The following is a 21,803-nucleotide window of genomic DNA, read 5'->3' on the forward strand; positions in this document are numbered from 1 at the left end:
GGCGGTCGGCTTCTACGCATGTGCAATGAGGTCTGGTGAGGTTGCGGATATACTGGTAGTTAGACTGGGAGGCTTTAATGGTTAGTTATACGGTTTAAAATGGAAGCTTAGGGAGAAAACCAGCTGTATTTATGTTTACATTATAAAGTGGTGGGTTTACTTGTTGTTAAGCTACATTTTTGTCCCAATTTAGCGACTTAAATCCTGAATTTACACCCAAAATTCAAAGAAGTAAAACCCCAAATCTCTGCAAAAGAAAGCCGAACAGTCCAGTTTAATTTTTTGTTTTAATTTTTTATTTGAGGTGCAACTGTCTAGTGCAATTGTAACGTCACATTTGTGATGGGCTGAGGAACATGCACAAAACATCCACATACTTGTGCTTGGCATTGTCCTTTTTCAATTTTCTTTTTTCTCGCCAAGTGTCGCATTATTGTGTTCAGAGCTCCAGTTGCACTACGAGCAACTCAAACACTTGGCTGTACAAAAGACAAAAAAAAGAAAAGACAAAGAAAAAGAAAAAGAAAAAGACCATTTCTATTCATTAAAAAAAACAACTACACACGTCCCCAAAATGGTAAAACAGTCCAGGTAATTTGAGCGAGTGAGTTAAGTGACGGCAGAGGAGAGTTCACGTACAGTACGAAGCCGTGTGTCACCGCAGGGGGAGACAGCATCTTAGTGGGGGAGGTCTATAATCCTCTTCTGCTCCCACCCTGAGTAATGACATCACAGGTAGTTCAAAACCTGGCAAAACCATAGATATATATATATAAATATATACACACATATTGAATAGAACTAAAAAAAGGTTATATATGTATCTATGGTTAGACACCAGGCACTTGGCAGAGTTTAATTGGAAAGTTTTTATCTGTACAAACCTAGAAACAGTCATGTCCTACGTATTCGCTCTTCGTTAATTATCTTTACACATCACTAGGACATTATTACATCAACAACAGACAAAACAAACCCTCCCTTAAAAAAATTGATTCCCTGCATAAATGTTTAATGCTCCATCCATGAAAAGGGGGGGGAGAGTGCGTTCGGGGCGGGGGACGGCGACGTGAACAGAGTTCTCAAAGTGAACAATGAGGCGTAGCTAATATATATTTCATAATTCTCTATGACACCCACCCACTTCCTCAATCCAGAATATCTCAACGTCTGCGAAGGTTAAAGACTCGAACAAAAAAAAAAAGGCTCCCATTCCAGATGGGTGGTGCGAATCTTTAAAGTTCGTCCTCCGTCGATATCGTCTGGGAAAAGTGCACAGACAGCAGCACGAGAAAGAAATTGAATGCAAGCTGGAGAGTGCCGGGTTGAGGTGGGATTGGGATTAATGAGACGATGGCACACGTTCCACAAATCACACTGCGAGGGATTCGACAGCACAGACAACACCTCTGATTGGATGTTAGCTCCTCCTTGGATAACAGCGGCCATAAGGCTTAATTCTCAGTTCCTGTCGGCTCCATCCTTTCCCCCTCAGCGACGATTGTCTGAAGCAGGTCTTAAGGTTGGAGACAAAGCGGCGCACACTCACACACACTCTGGTGCAACTCTTTCAGTTAAATAAAAATGTGCAACAAAAGAAAGTTCGTCGTCCAGTTTAATTGAAGTGTGCGATCCTCGAAGACGGTGGCATAGTCGGTGTTGATGTTAGAGTCAGTTCACAGTATGGCAAGACTCCTCCCTCCTCCTCCTTCGCTTCTTCTTCCTCCCATCCTCCTTATCAATCATCTTCAGGGAGGAGGGTCTCCAGCGTGCAGCTCCCGTGTTACGCAGACGTGGAGCTCTGTGAGGAGGGGAGGGCCTGCATGGTTCCGGTCGGAGGCGGGACCGGAGGCTGGGTGGTGCCGGTCGGGGAGCCGGTCTGGACCTGCGCCTGGAACTGAGCCATCTGCTCGGGGCTGGCCAGGTTCTTCAGCAGGTTGTTCTCCTGCTCCAGCTGGGTGTTGCGCTCGATGAGCTCTTTGATCTGCTCCTTCAGCACTTCCACCTCCTCACGCACGGCGTACATGAGATGGCTCTTCACTAGGTCCTGAAGAGAAGAGGAAGAGAAACAGAGGTGGTTAGCTTCATGATTCATCAGCCCTTCGTCCAGGTTTCCCCTTTTTCATGATTTCAGCCTTTAAATATGAAGATGAATCACATTTCTCTCATTTATTATCTCTGTAAATTGAATATTTGGGGGACACAAATTGAACTTCTGAAGCCCTCCTGAGTTAATGTCTATTTAAATCAAATATATTTTGGCTCAGACGTGTTCATTATCTCTCTGCATATACATTTAGAAGCACGAGGGACCCCCTAAAATAACAGCAAAATTATCTGCAGGAAAAAGTGACGCCTCAAAGACATGCTGTTAGGGGAATAACGTGTGACACAGCAGAGTGTCAATGCTAATTTTGCATCGTGAATCACTTCACAGCACATGCCAGCTGTCACTCTGGAGCCACAACATAAATTCCTCTGAAAAAAGGTGTTTTTAGCACGAGAATAACTGCTTTTTAGTGCATTCCCATGATGCAGCCTGACTGCTGTGCTGTGCCAGCCTACTGAAACGGGATTTGCAGTTTAATAATCTGAGCATCCCCTCCACAGTGGACCCGCCCCTCCTCCTCCTCCTCCTCCTCCCTGCCTGCTCCGGTACGCAGCGAGGGAACAAAATGTTCCTGCACCGGGGTGGGAGGAGCCAATCACCGGACGAGTTATTTATACCGAGCCGCGGGGAGGTTGCTGCTTGCCTAGCAACATGAGACAGGGCGGAGAGAGAGGGGAGGGAGACACTATGTATATGCATGAGGTAAAGAGAGAGAGAGGGGATAGCGTGTGAACCTAAGCCTGCCCCACATCAAGTTGCAAGAAGCCGCAGGTCATCTGTCCGAATCGTGATAGAGCCGGAAACTCAATTCAAACACCAGCAGGTGCATATATGTGGAAAAGTATCTTTTCTGCGCATGTGCGGTCTTTTTTCCCCTAATAAAATACAGAATAGAGAAAAGCGCCAGCATGCTTTTCATTCATTCATTCATTCATTCATTAGCAGCTCCGCCATCCCCTCTTTTTAAAAACGCAACATTATCTGGCAGCTATCATTAAAAGATGTCAAAATAACAGCATAGCTGAAGCGATGCAGCGGCAGGGGTCCACATCACCGCTTAGGTTACATAACACCGCAGGCAGCACATACAGTACATGTAGAGCATCAGACGGCCTATTTACAAACACTGTGCAGGCACTATGACTGCATTAGATACGGTTTAAAAAGACGCTTACCATTGCTTGTTCAATCTTGTTGTCAATGGCCACCACACTTGCACCGGAAGAGCTGAAAGACAAACAGAACAATTCGTTATTTTCGGTTTGAAAATTAACAGAATAAGATGCAACGTTAGCGGAATACTGCGGGGCATAACGAATGAAAAATCGGCTGCATTAAATGTGAAATCGATGTCAGTGAAGCTGTCATGAGGACAAAATAACACAAACAATAATGAGAGTCTGCAACAAAGCAAATGGAGGTCGCGATTATAGCTTGACTTTGATGGCGGAGAATCAATGAGGCAACATTTCGGGCATGAAGCCTCGCTTACAATCCAGTTCGCACAGCAGATAAAAGCGCAGAGATCATGCGGACATTACCTATTGTCGACCCGGACTGATGCACTCTCCTTCCCGAGCACAGAGGACAGAAACGATATCGAGAAATTCCTCAATTGACAAACGCCAAGATCCATCGCCACTGTATAACACTGGGAATTCATGCTACCCCGTCCATTAAAACCCCCCTTTCGGCTGTAAAAACTGGATGTCCAGCGGTATAAAAGTAGAAAAAATAGCGCATTATTGTGCGGCAGGACGCTGGGTCTGCTCTCCGGGAGCCCGCACAGCTCACAGCCGGGACGGAGCACACAAAAGACTGAAGCGGCGGGCTGCAGCTCCGCAAACCGCGGCTCCTAGTCTGGATAATTCATGCAGGGCACAGCGCCAGCAGCGCCGTGATTGGCGGAGAGGCTGGCTCATTAGCATAATGCATGCAAGGAGATGACGCGGCGGCGTCGCTGATTGGAGGAGAGGTCGCTCGTGGTAATAATTCATGCGACATCTCTGTACCTGCTGCACCGTCCTCTATAAAAGCCCGCATCCAACAGAAATAGCGCGTAAAAGAGGGCTGTGTTGAGCTTAAAACTTTATAAGCACAGATTTAACAACAGCCATTTTTATTTTAACTCCCTATTTTATCCTAAATTGCGATATAAAGTGCTGTTTTTCTGCTTTCATGCTCAAATATGGACTGCAGGTGATGGGAAAACTCTCAATCTGTTTCTGAAACAATGTCGCCCCCTATCGGTTGTATGTAATACACTCAGGGGTCACACTCCGAAAACAAGGCTCCATGTAATTTGAGTAAACATAATCAATTGCCCACTAAGTGACCCCCGCGGTAAAAGCTGACCTCAGCACTGCCCAGCTGTCACCTGTGAGAGTAAATAATGCTTTACACTGAGGGTGTAAGAGGGCTGGTGTGCGGAGAAAGAAAAGGGTCATATGGCAGAAACGGTGGAAGCTCTACAATCCTTTGTCCTCTCCAAATCGGTTTGAGCGAGAGAGGAACACTTTGTTCTGTACAGTAAGAACAGGACCACCCCTCTCATTCTGGCGCCGTCACAAACTATTTGGGAATTTTGGGAAGTTTTCCAGCATTTAGGGGAGGCGCGACAGAAAATTAAAAGACATCATTATGATGGTTAATTACTTGTTAATTAGCTGGTTTCAGACACTCAAATGTTGGGATATATTTGCCTTTCTTCATTTATATTACTCTGAAGTGAGAGTATTGTTTTATAACATGACCGATCTGCTTCTTTTTTTTCTTAATACATAGTATTAGTATTTTATTTTCCCTGCAGGTATTCCTTTTTTGTATATTCTCCTTGAAATTATTAAAAATGAGGGCATGTCCTCAATGATTAAATAAAGGTTGAATTGGTAAGGCTTCGTCACGAACATGCATCGTCATGATCGCCAGTGCAGCCGCCACCCTCACAACAATCAACGTTGCCGTAGCCTGCGAGCTACAGCTAGCTACAGCACAGGTAGCTAGCAGATGAATGAAAATGAATTGAAATAGTGTTGAAATAACATGTTTTTATTTATATATAGGTATAGAAATGTTTTCCCCTCTGGGATACCCCAAAACCAGACTGCGACTTATATTCCGGATGTTACGGTATATGTTTGTTACAGCAGTATGGTGGTAAGTGAGGGTGTTGTGTGATAAAATATATCATGATATTTTAAACAACAACAAGGTGAGGGATCTAGAGCAGCAACTGACTGTTTTTCCTGTCGTCTGCTCTGTTGATTTTTAAGATGAATTAAGTCAAATGTTTTAAACCCTAAAGATTTTCAAGTATTAAACAAAACAAAAGAACAAATCTTCACAATGGAAAAACCAGAGGCTGCTTTACGACTGAAATGATTCATTGATTATCAATATGCGACTGATTTTCTGTCCGCCACTTCACTGATCGTCTAATCCTTTAAGCGCTACAAGGAGGTACAAAATCGATTAAAGACCGTCCAGACGGTGTAAATATTTCAAGTAGAGCTGAAACAATTAGTGAAGTTATAGATTGGCAGAAAATTAAGCCATTTTAATTTTGCCTTTATCTGATAGGACAGCTGAGGTGAGACAGGAGATGTGGGGAGTAGAGAGTGGGGGATGACATGCACCAAATGATCGGCAGACCGGGAGTCGAGCCTTTCATCAGTGCGTCGAGGAGCTAAACCAGCGCCCCATTAAGTCATTTTTAAAACAAAAATTGATCAACTCCAGCGACTCAATTTTGGTGGATTATTGCGTCACCTTTGACCCCTTCGAGGACACCTAAATTACTCAAGTAGATACTCAATCCTGTTTTGATTTACAAATGGGTGTAAATGACTCAGCTGATAGGATCAATACTTCACTTTGGTTACCAATCAATTCAGGTGATCTGATGTGTAGGTGTGGACTGATGCTGTCACACTGGAAACACACAGGTCAGATGATTAAATAACAGTGGTAAAGATAAGAGTAAGATAAAGCGGGTGTGGTTTATCTGTTGATTCACCTCTCATTGACCTTGAGTGGACACGTGAAGTGGCACGATCTTTGACTGCACGTCAGGAGCTGCTTTAAGCACCTTATTGTGTTAAATCTGTCTCTACCTGGGACATTGACTGAGTGCTTCCAGGTTCAGGAAGTGGGCAGCGTGTCAACATGGGATTAGAAACGGTCAAACCGCTGCTCCTTTGTTTGAATTGGACTTCCCTTGCAGCTGTATGGATGGACGGGGAAGGGGACAAGATCTGGATTGAGTGATTTTAGAGAACTGGAAAATAACGCTTGCAACGACTTCTGCTTTTTGGAAGCGGCATCACGTGTATGCACAGCTGTCCGAACTCTATACCTGTATGCTTATGCAAAAAATACTGGGGATTAAAATTAAAACAACATGTAGAAAGTGGTAAAGAAATAGGAGTTGGGTTGTAGATTTCACATATCTGGATGAATCGGGGAACTGGAGCGTGATGCTGGCAGTTGATAAAGGAGGGAAATATTTAACTGAAAGCAGACAAGATAAAGAAGTAACCACTCTTGGCTTGGATGTAGCCGGGAACACGTCTGAGTGAATGAACATGAGCCACACACACTCAGGCGTAAGCAACATGCGTGTGCAGAAGAACACTGTGTCCTCAAACACATTTATAGCCCTCTGGGGTGGCTGAGCGGGAGTTTGAACATGCCGAGGAGATGCAGGTAGAGGCGGTTTAGAGAGTTTCCCGCTTTGATAGTTGCAGGCCCTACTTGTATTTTCCACCATCGCTATTAACAGACAACATGAGGTCAATTGAACGCACCACAACAAAAATCAGACAGATACATGGACATAGACCCCCCTCGAGCGTCCGCCCTCGTTTAACCCCCAGGCTGCTGTTTTTTGCAGACTTGACCCGCGCCACCTCCGACCCCACCCTGACAACACGACAACACTACAGCCATCGTTACCTCTTCAGATGCTTCTCCAGCTCCCAGAAGAGCAGCTTTACCGCCATGGCGTCCCTGCCCTGCGCTCCTCCTGCCCCGGCCAGCCCCTTCTCTCTCATTGATGCTCTCAGGCTAAAACACACTCCGATTAGAAAACTGAGGGCCCCCCCAACCCTGTCTCACACAAACCCTGCTCCACCTAAAGCCCCCCGAAACAAACCGCAGCACTACTTCTACAACTACAGCACCTCCTCCGTCCCTCCTGATCTACGCCCTTTGGTCCTGACCCCCTGCTCCCCTCAGAAGTGGGAGCTACACATTAGGGGAGCCTGACCCACAAAGGAGACCAGGATGGAGCAGTGTAGGACGGGGATGGGAGCAGGATGGGGGCGCGTTTGTGTGTAAAGTCCTTCTGATTGCCTCTCTTTGCTAAGCCGGAATCACATATAGACTGTCAGGCGATTGGGCGCACAGCGAGAGGGAGACAGGAGGGTGGGCTGTGATGTCACTGCCTAAGGAGTCATGTCACCTCCCCTTCTGTTGTTATATAAACTGTCAGCAGAGATTAAGCTGATCCATCCAATAGGATGAGCTACTTTTGGCCACACACCCTCGTCAGCACGCTCGCAAGCCACTCCCTTCCTGCTCCTCATCCTCTCTGTGATGATGATGGCGGACGCGGGAGTGGTACCCAACAAAACCTGAATATAAAAACACTCAAGGAGAATGTGTATGTCGCACCAGGCACGCCTTCATCCAACCTGTCACTCCTCATCAGTGGATGCACACCGGACACGCACGCTCCCAGCATGCCGCTCCACTGGAGCGCGGCTCACGTGTACGTCCATGCTAGCACACGGCTCACAACACAGTCTGAACAAAGACGATCAAAACAACACGGGTTAGCTCAGCGCTACATCAGGCAGACAGCGCTTAAAACTCGAAGCATAGACGTAGAATTTAAGCAGGGAAAGAATCAGCATCAATTTTTGGTAGTTTTGAGAACAAAGGGATGATGACTGCGCGCACTAGTGGGGACGACAAAATGGCGGCGAGGGGTGCACAGTGTGGGTTTGTTGGTGTGTTTCAGCTCGATGCATGCAGGGAAATTATTAACCTCATTAGGCGAAGGTCACGTCTTCTTTTCTTGCCTGTAATGTATGTGTCACTAATCCACGAAACAGTTGATGGCAACAGCATTAAGAGCACAGAACTAATAAAATATCTTTAAAAATGTTCTTTCATCTGCTTTTAACTTCAGGAAACATTATTGATTAGTGTCAGTTATTTGTTCTGCAGCATCTCTTTGTGTGCTGTTTATCTGTACATTGTGTACTTTCAGGCTTGGGGTCAAAGTGCGCATGTCCTCTTGGAACAAAAGGATAGAAGCTCGTTCATTGACGTGGCTTTACTTTCAGCCAATCACCGGCGGCGCAGCAGACTCCGCTTGGCCAATAGCGAGCGGCCTCGGCGTCGTGGCATAGGCGGTTAAGATGCTTTCGTTCATTATGCATCCACGTATGTCCTCAGCCTGTGTGTGTGGCATGTGACCGGAGCGGCTGACCCATATATTACCTCCCCACCATGCTAAGATTAATGTATGTCGTTCTGCTCTGAAGAGGTTAAAGTTTAAGTCACTTTAACGAATTAAAATCTTCCTGATTGGCCGAGAGCTGCGTGTCAACGCTCCAGAAAGGTTTATTAGTGAAGTAATGAGCTCTCGACACGCCAAACTTAGCAACACACCGGTTCACAGCATCTCCACCCATCACAAAACACCGTCCACTCACAGCCACTTTAAGTTCATACATCACAATGACTTCACCTTCCATCGTCTTAAAAACAAGGGCATTTTAAGAAAAGTAAAGGGTGCGTACATCTTCGCCACACCCTGTGTATGCTTACATAAGGGGCGGATGTGAGGAGGAATAAAAAGCAGAGAGCAGATGGTGCTCGCTTTGCCCACGTAGTTAAAAATATATAGAGTTTCACTGTAAAACAAGGAGCGATCTATATTTGTGAAACCTCCCTGTTTAAATCGGTTTTAGGCTGCATGCTTGAGAACTGGGGCGGATAACAACCATCAAAAAGACGGTTATAAAAAGAGATGTGTAGCAACAAGCAGAGGAGGAGATATCTTCAAGCTCGAGTGGCTTGATGTTGTTGAAAAGTGTAAAATCAATAGCTCTAAATGCCTTCTTGCTGTACATACACTTGAAGGCATCCCTCTGTATAATAAAAGCCTCCCTTTCTTTCTCACAAAAGCGTCCAGCGGAGTTTAAGTAACGCTTCCGCCTCACTTTATTGTGCGGTTTGAGGGAAGGCAGAGCAGGGAGCCATTCAGACGCTCGGGCTGCGGTGTGTGGTCCCGACGAGGATCCAACTGTACGTTAAAAGGGAGGAGAGGAGGAGAGAGCTAATTTAAAGGCAAAATAGTGCAAGAAGCCGTATCAGATTGCGTAAGATAGGATAATATTTGCTTCTGTTTGTCTGCATCCCTCTTTTTTATTCGATTTGCGTGCTGCTCTGTGATTCGCCCAGCCTCCTTCCGCATCACTTGTCCTGAAGCAGTTGGGAGACATGAGCTTGCGTGTGTCTGCCGTTTGTGTGCATTAGCCGGTTTGTGTGTGTGTGTGTGTGTGTGCCCGTGTGTGTGTGTGAGGCTATGTTTGCAAACTGGCGGAATCCGGTTTGGAGGGCTTTGAACTGAACACTGGCATTTACATGGAGGAGAAGGAAGGCCGGCAGCGAGATCAACCTCACTGCACACGCTCAAGCTCTTCAATTAGCCAAATATAGAAATCAAAAGCTGCAAAAAAAGAGGAAGAAAGTAAAGAACTTATGAGGAAGATTTGGTTATAATTATGTAATCAAATTTGCACCTGCAGCATCTAATTTACAAGGTGAAATTCCTGCACCAAGGTATTCATCAAACACAACCGTCACCTTAAACGGGGGGGTGATCTCCGCTCATCTTTGCCCGAACACAGACAAAACAAAGAGCACCAACGCCCCAAAACTCAGCTCTCATGGCATCACAGAGCTTCGGGGCAGCAGCTCGCCGGAGCGTAAGTGAATCGGTCTCTGCCATGCACGCAATGCCTTACATAACCAGCCTCTTCTGCCATATGGGCCGCGGAGGAGCCAGAGGAGAGGAGACGGGGGAAGGAAGGACAACACCTCTGCTAGTGCGGCGACACCGCGGACAGGTCTCGCTCCGCTGATGGACGAGGTATTAACTTTCAACACCTTAACACACGCCATTTTGGCGGGACTCTGGAAATGAGACGCATCGCAACCCATATATTAAATAAAATGTCAAATATTAAGAACACACCTTCATAGTTAAGTCTAAGTTGAAATGCATTAGCAGTATCACAGTCCCAAACAGTGAAGACAGCAGACAGTACAAGCTTTGACACACTTCAAACCCAAATTTGGGTCTCCAAAGCCTTCTGCAACTTTAATCCAAAATAACGTTATACAATCAAACATTACACAACCTGACAACATTAAAGCGTCACAGGAAGTTGTGTCGACCCCACTCACATGGTCGCGCTGTCAGTGCATGAACGGTGAGGATCTTCTCAGCAGCGTCTGAGAAACTTTTGCCGGAGGCGCTCTGCGGTGCGCAGACGCCACGCAGCGATCGGAGTGTCAGTAACAGCAGGGCGAGTCGAGGCTCTGACACTACACAAACACATCTGGCTTCACACGGGAGTATTATTATTTCTCCTTACCATGAAGTCTGCTCTTTACTGGGAAGTGTCACATTCAGGGGCGGCTAGTGTTTTTACTAGACAGGTAGATGGGTGGTCATGTTACTGTGGAGGAGGTAACTCAAAAGTCATCTACAAACAGACAAAATGACTCAGAAGAGATGCCTGCCATGAGTGATATGTTTATATATATGTATATTTATTATTCTTGCATGGATATATGAAGGCCATTTTGGTCTACTGTAGGTGTAGTAAACACCCCAATCATCAGGTAGCTTAGCTGCAAAACACGGACTACAATTTAATTTGACTATTTTTGTATCTTTTTGTATTTCTTTATTTTAATGTGAAATGTGATTAATTAAAAATGGCGGCGGGGAAAGGAGATGCATCAACCTCAGGCATAACTGTTAAATATATTTTTCAACAAAATAAGACTTTTTATTTTTACTTTTATTCAGATTTTGATCCTCTTTTAGGGGTGTTTTTATGGGCCTGTATTATAATCTGCCTTATGACCTAATTATGTTATATTTTTTTCTCTACCTGTTTCATTAAATAAATCATATTCTATTCCAGTAAGTCTGTATTTATAAGGTTACCTATTCCATTGATGTCTAGAGCAGTGGACAGATATGCAACTCCTACAAAATAAAATATACTGGGGGTGGGGGGGTAAAAGTAAGTAAAATAAAGTAAAAAACATTTTAAAAAACTGTTTCTTTGTGATTTCATAATTGGTGCGATAAAGGGTAAAAGACAAAGTCCCCAAAGATATTGGTTAACTTTATAACTTTAAAACAACAAACATGGCTGACCAAGATCCATATATCAGTCTCTGGTTTCTTACGTCATTTCTTTCTTAGGAAACATTTACAGTGAGCAGAAACTACACAGCAGAAACATTCATATCATGGATTAAACTACTAAATCTTAACCCCTCTGCTATAGTTTTGACTAACAACTTATATTCTAAACCCTTTGATTTGCATCGTGGAACTCAGTTGTTTTGGCCATTGAGCCCCTGGCTCTGGCCATAAGATCACATAACTATATCAGGCAAAGTAAGAGGGGGTATAGAACACAAAGTATCGCTCTATGCCGACGATCTCCTCCTATATTTATATATCCACGCACATATGACGATCCCCTTAACATTTAATCTGCTACGGCAGTTTGGTAAGATATCAGGTTATAAGCTGAATCTACATAAAAGTGAGGTGTTCCCATTAAACGTGGATATTTCAACACTTAAAAACATCAGGTTTTACCTGTAAGTGTCGATGTAAGTCAGAGGATGCAACATTAATTCACATGTTTTGGTTATGTCCTAACTTGGAAGGATTCTGGAAAGCTATTTTGATGCCCTCTCCACCATACTAACAGTTAGAATTGATCCAGACCCCCTTATGTCGCTTTTTTGGAGTGATTCCTGAGGAGATGCAGCTACCTGTGGGGGGCCTAAAGGTTGTAGCTTTCACCACCCTCTTGGCTCGTCGCCTGATACTTTTGAAATGGAAGGACGCTGCCCCGTCTTCAGTCTCTCATTGGATAAGAGATGTACTAATTAACCTGAAACTTGGAAAGTGTTTTGTTCATGTGAAAATGCCAAAATTCAATAAAAAGAACTTTGAAGAAGAAGAAACTACACAGCAGTATATTCTCCTGCAGCAAGCTCAGCTGGACCCTTTACGTCGTTTTGGCACCGAATATTCAATTATCAGATCTGAAATATCACATTTCTCTCCTGTGAACTCTTCTGACTTTACCTCTGTGAGAAAAGCCAGAGGGTAACGTTATATAAAAGTGACATGACGTAAAAAAATACAGGTGCAGGAGGAGCGTTTGTGACACAACCAGTCAAAACCAGAAATGTGTCCTCTCCTTCTCTACGTAAAAGCCTGAAGGGAGAAAACTTCTCTGTAAACACCTACAGCTTCACACACATCTCATAAGAACTCATAAACACGCAGGCTGACAGGCATGCACGGACACATCTTACATCCTCTGTGGCCTGTGACTCTCTTCAAGAATCTGCGGCATGGCACGGAGGCACAAGGCGAGCAAACGTGACACCGGTCTGCTTGGCTATGCAGCAGCACCCCCCCGAATCCCCCCCCTCCCAACCACCCGTGCTGCTTTAAACCGACTCTGGCAGAGCTGGATGATGTTGTGATCTGGCTGCATTAAGATCACAACAAGACGCACTTCCAGAAGCAACAGCAAAGCCCCAAAGCAGAGCCCCTCATCTGGACAAGGACTCAAGCATGAACACGTGACGCAGAAATAATGGAGTGAGAGCACGAGGATGCAAAGCAACTTTTTTCACCATCAATGACTCTCCTGCTTATATAGGCACTTAATAAATATATTAATTGTTCAAAAAATGTCTTATACTAATTTAAATTGCAATTGAAAATATTATCGCAAAGAAAAGCAGATACTCAAGACAATTAAGGAACAGGATAAAGGGAAATTTGCCACTTTGAGCAAAGAAAAAACTAAATAAAAAAGTGATTAAATTATAAATAAATTGTTGAAATAATTGCAATATCAATTAAACATTTAAATAGGTTTTAATAATGCATAGACAGACAGTTTCAATATCATCAATGCAGAGTGAAAACTACATTTATCCATCTCGACCGATATATATGTAGTATTTTCTTATCATTAAATAGATTGTTTTTATTTTATTTAAAATATTAGAGGCGGTTCAGTATAAAATTCAATAATCATATTCTAGTTGTTTATATGCAACAGATTGTAACTAATGGGCCAATTACACTGTCTCATAGCGATCGCAGGCCAATGAACTGAATCAAAACAAAGTCTTTAAAGACTTTGTGATATCAGCAAATATTGTAATCAAGTACAACTAGAAAGCCATAAGTGAAATGTGTCTACTGAAAAGCTGAAGACCGTCTGCAGCCACAAAACACTCTTATTAATCATTGCACGTCCATTTCGGACTGTAAGCTACTCATTTGTTTGGGATTGAAACATTGCGTGCAGGAAGGACATTTCCACTTTGCTGGAAGGCACATTTTAGGTCAGTGATTCTCAAAGCACGTCACGGTTATATAAACAACCGTTAACCAGGCGGGGGAGGGTTTATGAGACAACACCGCCACCTTGTGGGGAAAACCTGGTACAACAGCAGGAGAAAAGAGAATGACAGTGAATGTGATGTCGCTGCTGAAGCGAGACTTTAACGTCCCATCTTATTAACAGACTAATGAGTGAGCTAGCTTCAGGTGTGATTTATTGTTTCTGACGTTCAGGAGATACCGCCCAAGAAATCAGTGAAAGAAAGCTGCTGGGCAACTCAATATCCACATTGCAGGAGTAACAAGACAAGAAAACCTTTACACTGAACTATAACATACTGCATGCATGACCCACTATAAGACAGTACGGAGAGTCCCCACTGAAGCACATCTGTTTCTCGCTGCAGATAAGCACCTGGGGTTTAATGTGGCGGGTAGCAGGCTGCCAGCAGATAAGAAACAGCCTGCAGAGAAGTCTTAAGGCTTTAGAGTTTTTCCCTTAGTTTATAAGAAATATTTGAAACAAATAACTGGAGACTTAAGACCAATTGCAGGAGAACATTTGCAGCAAGGTTTCAGTCACTGGGTGGCAATATTTAATTAAATTAAAATTGCTCTGTAGCCCAGGTTTATGGTTCCTTGGTCGAGGTGTGTGTTTACTCCTATTTGTTATTAGTCATTAAAGCTGAATAAACAGTACAGTGGTACACCTCACATTCTTAACTTGGGGTGTGTTCACGAGAGCAATGGTTCACATATAATTATGCTGTTGTATGACTCACTACTATTGTTTGTTAAAGTGACTCAATATACTCTATTTCTAGTAGAAACATTCAAAACTTCTTTGTGGGGAGCCTCGGGACATTCCCGCGCTTCCAGAGAGGAATATTTCCTTGAAGTCATAAATCTTAAAACAAAAGGGATCACTGACTTTACAAGCTGCTGTCCACATTTGCCGTCGGGGACTCGCTCTGCCTCGTAAAAAGCTCAGTTTGAAAACAAGGTGTGTCGACATAACAATATAATGTTGAATGAAAGCCGGCGTAACTGCTTGGCGGCCCAGCTTATTATAACAAACACACATGACAGATTAACAGAGCCTCATAAAAAGAGAGCGGCTTTCGGTTTCACAGTGACATCACACACACACTCAGAGAGGGTTTAAAGGAGACAAATCCACTTCTAAACCCTTAATGTGAGAACTTAATGGCTAAAATTCATGACAGAAAAAGACGCCAGCAAACAGAAAGTCAAACAAGGAAACAAGATAAATGATTTGCAGTCCCTAGAAATGACAAGAATGTCAAGTCAGGAGCCAAACTGGCGTGTTTTCAAAGCAGTGACTGATCCAGTATTGATACTTGATTCCTGCAAGTCACAATATGACTCACTCTTAAAGCTTTGCCGTTCTGAGCCAGCGCAGTCTGAAACCAACCTGGTGCATCCCCAGAAAGCAGAACAACAAGCCTCTTTTTTAATGCTCGGTTATGTTTATGCCACTGACCACGTTTTCTCCATTTGCAAGGCTGTAAAAAACTGCAAAAAAAAGTCACATTTAAAAAAGCGGTTGCTCTTACAAAACCACTGAGAAATGGTGTGTGCAACTTTTATGGCCAAATAATCACTCCGGGTTGCGCTTGTAGCTTTTATTGCTCCAAAGAATGACGCCATGCAGATAAATTGCCCTATAAAATTCTCAAGGACAAATCATGTTTGACATTTCGTTGGGTGTGAAATGCGTATAACCACGGTGTGATGTGTGTCAACAAATGAGCACAGGATTACCGTGCATTTTCAGCACCTGGGAAAAGGAAATGTTCTTTCTTTCTTGTGCTAAAAAGGGACGACTGAGGAAAAGGAAAATCCTTCTTGCATGGTGCAAAATAAAACTGTGAATCTAGAGTTTGTCAACATACTCAACAACACGTTAGTATTCACAAGGTATAATTTTGGTTTAGGTTTGTTTCCAATGTGTGCTGCATTGGAAAAAGGGCACTGACTGTGCTCGCATAGGCTGTAACCTCAGTTGATTTATATTTTAACCTTTTTTAAAGTCTAAAGGGGACTACTTTCTTACTGTGTCACACTACGAACAGTGGTAAGTGGTTATAAGACAGATGGCAGGTGTGTAGTTAACTGGAAGTGTGTGTGTTACTCCTCTGTGAACTGGCAGCTCTCCAAAAGTCAAATTACACCAGCAGCACCGACCTGCAGGCTGAAATTCCACCCGCGGAGGCACGAGGACCTGATGAAAGCCCTGATTCATATCGCCGTCCCTTACAGCACTCTCACTGACAGATATACAAACAGACAGCAAGCAGGTGAAAAGAAACGAGCAGAATCCTGCGAACCGTGGGCACACCCTCTTAACATCCCTGTTTTACCACATGACAGCAGTCACGCACGTAGCTGTGCTGGATCAGGTGTTTTCAAAGTCGTGACAGCTGCAACAGAAGGCTTTTAAATAATCTGACAACTGGTAGTCACCAATGAAACAGAGACGTAGCACAGCTAACTCTCATTGTGTTTACAACAATCATCCTGGACAACTACTTGTTGTTGTTGAAGTAACTCACGGGCTGAAAAAGAGTCTAAGTTCCTGCACATTGTGAGATCCAAACTACCGACTCTGTTTACCTTTACTCACTGTACTTCACTCTACTCATGCTCACTTTCTTTAGTTAATAATTGTGACTTCACCGTGGCGCCAGACTGGACACTATAAACTTGAAGGAAACATTGCATGCATGCAAAGAAAAGAGAGGGATACACAGAGCAAAGGAGAGGAGTTTGGAGAGCCTATCATCATACACTGAGCTCTGCAAGAGGAAGGGGGAGAGAGAGAAAAAAAAGGAAGATAAACAGAGAGCAGGAGACAGAAAGAAAGCAGATCGCAGCATGACATGAGCACGACTATAAACAAAGCAGACACACATGTAGACTGTCTGCAGGACAGTGGCCGATTCACAACAAAACCAACAAACAGTTGCATGGATGGGAACACGCTTGCAGAGAAGCCATGCAGAGACCATGCACACACACACACACACACTTACAGTCATGATGGGGTGCTTTGGATTGCTGACAAAAGCCTCCACACACTCAACAGCCCCACTCTGTCTGCAGCTGAATATGACTAAGACTGTGTCAACATGAAAGCAGCAGTTGTTGCACCCCCTGTCTCAAAGTTCCTTGAGTTTGAGTACAGCTGAAAATACATGAAGAGTTTGCTTCTGCTCAGTAACAACATGCTGTGAAGATAACAAATAAGTTTACTGGATCGGTTGTTTTAATCATGTAGCCACTTGGTCATCATGATTTTCTGAGTTTCTATTTCGGTTATGGGTGCATGGGTGAGGCTGACAAAGTCCCTCCGTCCCCTGCAGGCATTATTGTTGTACTCACAACATGAATCTCCTGCTAAACCAGAACCAGGACAGTATACTGGTAACACTAGCCTGCTGCCACAACAGTGCTCCATTTCTCAGCAGCGAGGGTTTATCAGATTTATGCAACACAACTCCTGATCTGGTCCTCTGCAGTCCTCGCAGACCCTGAAAGAAAGGCCAACACTGTGTCTTCAAATGGGGCATGGGACGTTCTTTCCAGGGCATCGACTCTATTTAGACCAACCTTGCGGTTTATTTTAGAAACCACCTGCAGCTGAAGTAACCACTTTTGAAAAGCAACAGGAAAACAGAATTCATTTTTTGTACAAATAAATAAACCATTGCACAGATCCCACAGGGTGGTGTAAGTCATCAGATTTAGTGTCTAGCAACAGACAAAACCCAAAGGGAGAGAAGAGACGCGAGCAAGAGAGAAGGATAGCGTGAGGAAAATGTAGCCTCACTGAGTCCTGAGCTAATAGAAGAAGATGTGTGATGGTAGGGGGTCGATGGGGGCAGAGCATCTGCTGAGTCATCCAGGGCCTTAGTGACTCAGCAGCTCCTCTGCTTCTATTACAGCCACTGATATTTTTACAATAGCAATGTCCAGTGAGCTGTTTTTCACCCGCTGCCTCATGAATGCTGACAGATAGTAACCTCAGGGGACCAAGCCAATGTGACATTGGATTTCTAGATCTGAATGAAACAGGATGGTGTTACAAGTAGAGATAAGGTTAAAAAATGTGATGAGGGTGTTCTATTAGGCTTTCAAATCAACATCTACTTCAATATTGCTGCAGGAAAAAGTGTTGAAATGTTGCATTTGGAAAATAATGAAATGTTCTGCAGCCTGGATTACAAAGCACCAAAAACTTCCCCTTCTGCGACATTAAATAAACATTAGATTGAACAGATTTGGCAGCAAAGGTCACCATCCTTACCTGTCCTCCTCTCCTTCAGCATGTTGAGTCCGGAGTCCCGCAGCAGCAGCCACCATGAAGGCGCTGGCCTCAGCAGACATCCCCATGTGGGCCAAAGTTCCAGCAGCGATGCCGACCTCTGCAGCCCCCTCTCCACCTGCTGCCCCCAGCCTGGGCAGACTCAGCAGGCCCTGGTGTTGAAGCAGAAGCCTTTGGGCGTCCTCCAGGTGGGAGGTTTTTATTGAGCTCCCTCCTCCTGGGACGTGGGTGAAGGTTGCACCCGGGGCGAGGAGTGGCTGGAGGACAGCAGTCAGAGGCATGTAGGGGTTCCCATGTAGGGGTGCTACTGGTACTGTAGCTGTGGAAGGGGGCTGGATTTGTTGTTGTTGGTGAGCCGGGAGGGTATGCGGCTGTCCTGTGAAAGTTCCCTGGGCAGGTGGGCCCACCTGACCCTGATGGGACAGCTGCTGAGCAATGCCGACTGCTGGCTGGGCCGTGACCCCTGGAACTGGTGTTATGGAAATTCCTGTCGTAACATGCGGCAGAGGAGGCTGGACCTGGGTCTGGAAGGGAGCTGTGGGCTGGATAAAGTCAGGCTGCCGGACACTTCCCGAGGCCATGACGCCAGCATGGAGCTGAGGTGCAGGGTAGCCTCCCTGGGGTTGAGTCTGGTTGGGATCTACAACATAGGGATGCTGCTGGGGTATTACAGGAGGAGGCTGAGTTACACCAGCCTGTGGAGTCATTGTAGGGTGAAGAGCCAATGGTTTCTGGATTTGAGCCCCACCAATTACCTCCTGGGGTGAAACATAGGACATGGGAGTGGTTTGGGCCATCCCTTGTGGTGGGCTTTGCATGGCTTGTGGACTAGTGAAGTCCTGGGTCGGTGGCTGGTAGGGCTGCAGCGTGTGAGGTGGCTGCACAGCAGGTATCCCCTGATTAATCCCAGCATTACCTGCCTCAGACTCTGCAGCCACCTCTGGACCTTTTGGTGCCTCAGCTGTTGTTGGATGAGGAATCTCCTTTTCATAATAATCCGTACATGTCCATCTTCCTTTGCGAAACGGCTCAGAGTTAGTGTCTAGTTTGACCACCCTGAAACGAGAGCCGGTAGCTGTCTGAGTTTGGGTGGGCTGGGTTTGAGTGTTGGGAGCAGCAGTAGCAGCAGACGGGCCTGTTCCTCCTCCTTGCCCACTCACACTAGTGTTGTCAAAACCTGCAGGCCCAGAAGGAGGAACAGCAGCAGCAGCAGGGACAGCAGACATATTAGAAATGTTCATGCCGCCTTGTAGTTGTGGGTCAGTGGCTGCCACACCAATAATAGGGGCTGAAGGTTGGGTTGTCCCACCTGTAGGTTTAATGTTATCCAAGATAGGTTGCCTCTGGGACTGGCTAGGCCCTGTTTTCATAGCAGGGCTTGAAGTAGCCAAAGGAGCAATGGGAAGAACTGGTTCACCTCCTCCCAAGCTATCAGAGTGATGATGGTGGGGCTGGCTGTGTTGCTGAGGATAATAATGGGGCATGGTCCCATTTACCATATTAGTGTGCTGCTGGGACCCCTGAGGGATGGAATGGGGCTGAAGCGGCTCGTTTGGTGACTGAAGTCCAGGTGTGTCGACCCCGTGGAGACTATTCAGTGTCTCATCAGAGGAGCTTCTCTCTGGGACACCTGTATCTGTTGCCCTGGAGACGGAAACATCCAGCATATCAGAGGAGGAGAGGTCTTCAGTGTGAGACTCATCCATGTCATCGTAGCTCTCTGTGTCATCTGCTAAACTGTTGTTGCCGCTCACATTGATCTGAGCTGAGGTGACACTTGTAATCTGGAAGCCGCTCTTCTTCTTCACCTGAGCTCCAGCCACTTGGGACTGCTGCTGGTGGTGGAGTCCGGGAGAAGAGGATCCAGCCTGGGTCGGAATGTCGTCACCCGTGCTACCTCCACCTCCGGCGGCTGTGGAGGAGGCAGACGCACCACTGCTGCCCCTCCTGAAGTGGAAAGACGTTTTTCTGCTTCCGGTCCCAGGAGGGTCTCCAGAAAAGTCCTGGTGGTGCATCTTTAGCGTCAAGGAGTTAGTAAAGGCCGAAAAGTGGCTTGCTAACAGATGCTAGCTAGCTAGGTCAGCTGCAGTACCGCGATACTAAGGAGCCATAAGTGAGAAGTCAGATGATTTATGTCCGTTAAAAATCAAGTTCAGCCTGCCGGGCCAGAAACGATGGCTTATAAACAGTGTCCTTCTTCTTAATTCAAGAATTAATCAAACTCCATCGAGTTAAAAACAATGTATTCAATGAAGCAAATAAAATAAACAAAGAATGCGAAATTCAGCTAGCCGTTGGTTAGCTTAAAGCTGTTTTGGATTAGCCACGCTCTTCTAGAACTTGCCGCAAATTTTTACTGCTTTAAACGGTTACTTTTAGTGTCACGATTGGGAACAAATAAGTAAGTCCAGTCCTGAATACTAAAAGTGCACTCAGGTTGTCTTCAAAGAGAATGTGGACGCTTCTTAGCTGGCCGGTGTGTGTCGCAGGAAACCAACCGTCGCATCCATTCCTCTCCCGGGCGTCGAGCCTCCTTTTCCCAAGGCAAAAAAATGAACCTAACGAAGATTAAACTCCGTCTCTTGTCAACAGACAACGGCGTCTAAATAATATCCGTCTTTGTAGTGGTAAAAACTGGTCGTTAAGTCCATCTCGATGTGTCTTACCGAGTTCGTGTTTGCTGTATCATTGCCGGTGACCAGCGGCAGCTAACGGGCTGTCACTCTCAGAGGGAGGGAGGAGGAATGCAAACACCACGACTGCGCATGCGCGTATCTTCCCATTTCCTTACAGTGGTGCAACGTTCATGCGCAGTTGTTAAGTCGGAAAGTACAAAACTCTGGGATTAAAGTTCGCCAAATTGTCTTTTTATTTCTTCTAACTTTGCTTAATACGACTATTGTTGGTTTTCTCACATGCGCATATTATCTTGCAAATCTAATATGAGCAAAACAAGTGTTTCCCACTGCATTCATTACTTGTGCGATATATCCATGGTGGAAATGTCTCTTAAACACTATTTACTACGCACCTGAAGGCAGCATGAGACCCTGGGTTGTGTTTATTTATTTTCCTGGGCCCCACTGTTCGGGAAGTGCTACTATAAGCCAGCTGTAAAAACTACACACTATTGTTGTCTTTGAAGCTGCTCTAAACATTTTGGTATTGTCCATGTTTATAGGCTCATTATTTATTACGTTATAAATTACAGCATTATTTTAAAGTTGCACTGAAACACACTCTTTAAGTAAGAAATATTTCCCTTTGAGCAAATGCAGTAAACTGCATTTTGGGAACGTTTTAGCCTGAATTCTCTATATTCAAATAAGCTTTTGACGGACAGGATAATAAGCCAATCATTGCTTATACCATTACATGCAAAACAAGTCCTGACACAAAGACTAAGGTAATCCCTCTTGTCATATAGGAGCAGCTTGTTCTCCCAGTCATGTATAATTTTACCAATCTAGAGACTCTATACAAATCCTCCTATGCAAATTCAACACACCAGTAGACCACTCAGATTGTGATCTGTGTGCCTGCCTTCTGGCAATAGATTCCCATATAGCAGCAGGTATGACTGATGTGCTGCTAGAGTGAAGGGGAAAAGGAGTTCAGGCACGCCTGTCAGAGCACTTCCAGCA

General features: G+C 44.9%; 1 protein-coding gene across 1 annotated transcript; it reads right to left on the bottom strand.

Moving 5' to 3' along the window:
- Positions 1-278: 278 nt before the first annotated feature.
- Positions 279-20,850, bottom strand: LOC138603570 (TSC22 domain family protein 1-like). The gene is made up of 3 exons (XM_069675420.1): positions 18,142-20,850; positions 3,286-3,337; positions 279-2,047 (listed from the first exon to the last, which is right to left on the bottom strand). Exons 1-3 carry the CDS (start codon positions 20,172-20,174, stop codon positions 1,784-1,786), a joined length of 2,349 nt encoding a protein of 782 aa, XP_069531521.1. The 5' UTR covers positions 20,175-20,850; the 3' UTR covers positions 279-1,783.
- Between the last annotated feature and the right edge of the window lie 953 nt (positions 20,851-21,803).

The sequence above is a fragment of the Semicossyphus pulcher genome, unplaced genomic scaffold (genome assembly GCF_022749685.1).
Source record: "Semicossyphus pulcher isolate SPU_LCO1_2020_fin unplaced genomic scaffold, fSemPul1.0.p SCAF_24, whole genome shotgun sequence".
NCBI lineage: Eukaryota > Metazoa > Chordata > Actinopteri > Labriformes > Labridae > Semicossyphus > Semicossyphus pulcher.

What these genes read in the sequence shown, in the direction of transcription:
- LOC138603570 (XM_069675420.1), bottom strand. Translation starts at nt 20,174, where the DNA reads ATGCACCACCAGGACTTTTCTGGAGACCCTCCTGGGACCGGAAGCAGA. An exon ending in GCTGAAGGAGAGGAGGACAG is followed by an intron (nt 3,338 to 18,141) that starts GTAAGGATGGTG and finishes TTTGTCTTTCAG; the next exon opens with CTCTTCCGGTGCAAGTGTGG. An exon ending in ACAAGATTGAACAAGCAATG is followed by an intron (nt 2,048 to 3,285) that starts GTAAGCGTCTTT and finishes TCTTCTCTTCAG; the next exon opens with GACCTAGTGAAGAGCCATCT.